Raw genomic sequence first — 4761 nt, forward strand, 5'->3', positions numbered from 1 at the left:
TGTATCTAATATTTTGTTTGTAGAATTTTGTACTAAAAGTAATCATTATTTTAACAAAGAGCATATGAATTGTCTTTACCGGTTGTAATATAATTGTTGAAAACGACATATGGATTGTCTATACCAGGTTTTAATATAATTTTATGCCGGATTATCAAACCTTCTATCTCTCTCAACCTTTTCACAAAAAAGCTCGCAAGTATGTTGCTTGCGAGTGCTACTGTGAAATTTTCTAAGAGTATTACTTTATCTTATAACTAAAGAATTAATCCTTTTCGGAATGCGTGACGGCCTCTCCTAACAAGTATCGTTATCAGAATTCAAACCCTTGACATTCAAGTCTTTCTTGAGGTCTAATGGGACCTCGCTAATGGAGTTCAAGGTATAATGGCCGTGATGCCGAATGTCATGGATGATTCTTGTGAAGAAGATGGTGCAAGCTATGGATGTTTCACAGTTAATGTCGAAAAAACTAAAATCCCTAACCTGAAACGAGTTAGAGACATGATCAATGAAGAGTGGCACCACTGGCACAAACACCAGATTTAGGTACTTCAAACAAACCCAACACCATTTCAAAATTATTCTCAAAGATGCATCCATCCACACATCACTAGAACACAAAAGAGTAACAAGCACCATAATCAGAACTTCCAGTTTGTACAAGATTTCCACTCATAATAGAAGATACAGTATACGGCATGTGAACTCGGTATGAGACTATTGACACTCCATGATACCTATTAACACTCATCGTTAACCGATCATAACTAAAAGCATGATCGGTTCACAAAGTGTGAATAGGTCAGTTTTGGCGTGGTAATAGCAGTAACCTTGAACTCGTCTAGGAAACTATCTAAATAGACAAATATTGCGTCATCCATGACTGGAAGCGAGACCAAGCCAGCTCAACTGCGGTTTCATCTTCATCGGATAATCCCATGCCCTTCCTCCTCTGGAGTCCTTCAGGAGACCTGTTCATGAATGCATGTGCGCTACTGGGATATATGTGTACCTCATGTGGAACTCCAGATGCCTTTAGTTTCTTCTCCAATGCCTTGGCAGCCTAAGATAACAAAACAATGTCGTTGATTAAATTTACGAGTTATCATCTTAGAACATGAACATGTGTGATCTTCTGGAAAGCATAAATACGACACGGGCATGAATATGACATGGGCATAGGGATGCAACAAATTTTAAAAATTATAGCATATGACACGCCGGTTACACAAAAATTAGTATTAGGTTGACATTAAAGCACAAACCTTAACTTTTAAAATATCTATTTGTAACGGTATAAATATTCCAAAGTGAATATAAAAGGTTGTCGAATACAATGAAGAGTGTATCAAAGAATGAAAGTATCTGATATCGTCATAGATATGTGGCCGACACGAACATGGCAAGAGTGTTTTCTCTTGAAGTGTCTGTGATTCATAGCAGTCTGTTTCCTTACTTTCCTCATTCATGAGGATGAAGCTCTAAGTAGCAACTAAATAACATATAGCATGTGATATGTATCTTACCTTACACAACACTCGTCGCAAAAAAGCATTGCATGCATTAGGATAATCTCAGAAATAAAGATATGATGGCAAAAAAGAAATCAGTTCCCATACCGTAACATCAGAAAAGCCAACAAAATTATCCAACTCTCCAAAGTGAGCCTGAACAGGAGCCTTGGTTTGGGCAGGATCTGCAAGCTCTGAAGACGGAACTCCATAGAATGCTACAGCAGCATCAACCTCTGGAACCAAAACAGAACTTGCAATAGAGAGTGCACCCCCCAGACAAAAACCAGTCACACCAACCTGTTGCAATAAATGGTAAAGTCCGATTTTGAATGACATAAGCAAAATAGTATTTCAGGAATTTAGACCGGTTAATCAAAAGAAAACTCCTTTGAATTTAACCATATACCAGTGTTGAGCATCCATTCTAACACCCTTAACTAAATAAGACATAATAAACCAGATTCAGAATTCGTATGAATATGATGATTTAATTTCTCTATACCCACAATAATTACCATAACCCAATGAAATCTTTTATCAAACACGCTATTCAAATTTCAAAGAGACTTAGTCCCTAAGTAGTCAATCCAGATCCCGTCCCAATTTGGCACGGTACTGAGATGGGAATCCCAGATCTGAATCCCAGCTATCCCAATGGAATCTACCTAGGAAAGGGAAAACAGGGTTGAACTATTGTACTAATCACAAGATTAAACCATTGTACTAATAAGTTTTGGAATAAATTCAGAAATCAGAAGCAGCCAACTATGAGGCATCACAAGTACATTACAATATGGAGCAATCTTTATTTAGGAGGAGAGCCTCATGGTTTAACTATCACTTTGAGCTTACTTTTTCACTCAATGTGAAACTCCTAACATCGTTGCCTCCTTTAACGATCAATGTCCACAATGACTTTCACTCTATCGGCATTAAATCAATGGTACTAATTTTTCTTTTGGCGGCTCTACTCACTTATCAGTAGGGATGAGCAGGACCCGCCTCAACCACTTACCCAACTTGGTCTGATCATGATTGGGCCTGAATAAGGTCGTGTCTCATCGTGTCTAGGTTCAGGTTTAAAAAATTAGACCAAGACAATATTCAGGGCCGATAGGGACAAGCATAACCAGTTCCGGACCGTCTCATGGTTACTCATTCATCATATTTGTATATGTCTCATTCAATTATGTACAGAGCAATGACATCTCTTTGGTCGAAAATATCATCGATTCTCAAAAAATTTCATTATATATACATTATTAACAATATATACACACATATCATTTCATATGTGAAATTACATATCCACAATAATAAATAACATTGAGCAAACTTGATCTAAAAATGTATGCATTATATTTAATCGGGTCTAGGTCGGGTTCGAGTTCATAGGCTGACCTAGTCAACATTACAGGCCAGGCTAGCTTTGGGTCTAGAGTTGGGTCCGGGTTCACTCAATGTGGGACTCCAAACAAAGGACCTAAAACAACTTCCACTACAATCTCTAATATTTCAAGACTAAAACTAATGCAGCTTAAATATTTCAAGATTAAAACTAATGCAGCTTAAATCCTAAGCGAAGGTTAGCTTGTCTATTCATTGTTAATAAAAACTAGAAGAACCTTCTGCATGATCGTGAAAGCACAATGAACTCTTCATACACTGGTCATTGGTCAACATGACAAAACAGTCACAAACCTTCTTTGAGCCATTTGCTTTAAGCCAATCAACCGAAGCACGAATATCCTTGACAGCACCTTGCCAATCAAGACCATCCATCAAATGCTGAGCTTCTGCAGCATCCAGACCAACCTTTCCTCTGTACAGACTGGAGGAAAAAAAGCGAAAAATCCATTAGTCAATCAAATGCAGCATTGATATATAATTATATACTATTAACGTTAACATGCAGAAAGAAGAATACAAAAAAAATCAGGAAGCACAATTATCTTACTCTGGGATAAGAGCTTTAAATCCAGTACCAAGTTGAGAAATCTTCACTGCATGGTTCTTAACTTCGAAATCCACACCCCACCATTCCTGAAGCACAACAATTCCTGGAGCATCTTCTTTTCCAACAACGTATGCATCAAATGTCTGATCAATGAAAACAAAAAAAAAACATTACACAACAGAAAACCAGATATAAAAATCACAACTTTCTGAGAATAATATCTTATGAAAACGACTTTGTTCCAAAATCACAATTCTATGCTGCAAACGACATGAAACGCAGGCATGGTAGAGTCCCAACAAAATGTGTGTGTTGAAAACTCATAAATCTTCCAAATCCAAGTGGGAAAAACACACCAAGTCTAAAAACTAAGTTAATTTTCTACTTTATATTTTTAAAAAAAAGTAAACCATAGATTCAATCCTCAAAAAAGATCAGTGTCATTAGTTTGATCCTCAAAGATTTGTGACAAAACATAAAAAAGTTCGATTTTTAAAACTTCACCCCATTATTCTCCAAAGATATCCCATCAAACAATTTAGTCCCCCAAACACTTAAAAATTGTACTTTTCATCCCTGAATGTTCAAAAAGCCGATCAAGTTACTCCATCAATGACATATACGACAATCAAAGGGAGTCATAAGGTGGTCTGATGGTGAAGAGGGTGGTCGTAACGAATGGAGTGCAGGAGGTTGTGGGTTCGAGTCTCACCATCAACAAAAAGAGAGTTACAAGGTGGTTAGATGGTAGGGTATAGGAGGTTGAGGGTGGAGTCTCAACCACAACAAAATACTAACATACTAACAATTGCTGATAAAAAAATATACGACAATCAAAGGCATTACTACTCAAATGATTAATTTGACCGACATATTCAATATCTACCAGGACTACAAAAACAAAGTCATTATCCAACTAGGTGGGTCGGCTACATGGGTCGAACTTTTATTAGCCTAAATTGTTTATTACCAAATCCTCGAGGGACCAAAATGACAATTTACTTTTTAGTGACAAAAATCTTTCAATGACCCATTTGGTAATACTTCATTCTTTTGAGGACTACATTGACATTTTACAGTAACAAAATGGAAATATTGGAAAATTAAACAATATAGAAAAGGTGAAATTGAAATCAAAGAGAGAAAACTCACAGTGTCATCCCTTTGAATCTGGATTTTCTTGAAAGGAGATGAAGATGCAGTGTCAGCCATGGAACTCAGTGAGTGAGAGAGAGACAGAAAAGTGGGGAATAATCTAGAAAGTAGAATGAAGGATAATAATAGCAT

At 36.8% G+C, this 4761-nt stretch overlaps 1 protein-coding gene across 1 annotated transcript; it reads right to left on the minus strand.

Moving 5' to 3' along the window:
- LOC109325841 (protein usf-like) lies at positions 553-4761 on the minus strand. The gene is made up of 5 exons (XM_019558435.1): positions 4627-4761; positions 3475-3617; positions 3219-3348; positions 1623-1814; positions 553-1066 (listed from the first exon to the last, which is right to left on the minus strand). The coding sequence occupies exons 1-5, from the start codon at positions 4759-4761 to the stop codon at positions 857-859; spliced, it is 810 nt and encodes a 269-aa protein (XP_019413980.1). The 3' UTR covers positions 553-856.

Source organism: Lupinus angustifolius, chromosome LG13 (assembly GCF_001865875.1).
Source record: "Lupinus angustifolius cultivar Tanjil chromosome LG13, LupAngTanjil_v1.0, whole genome shotgun sequence".
Taxonomy (NCBI): domain Eukaryota; kingdom Viridiplantae; phylum Streptophyta; class Magnoliopsida; order Fabales; family Fabaceae; genus Lupinus; species Lupinus angustifolius.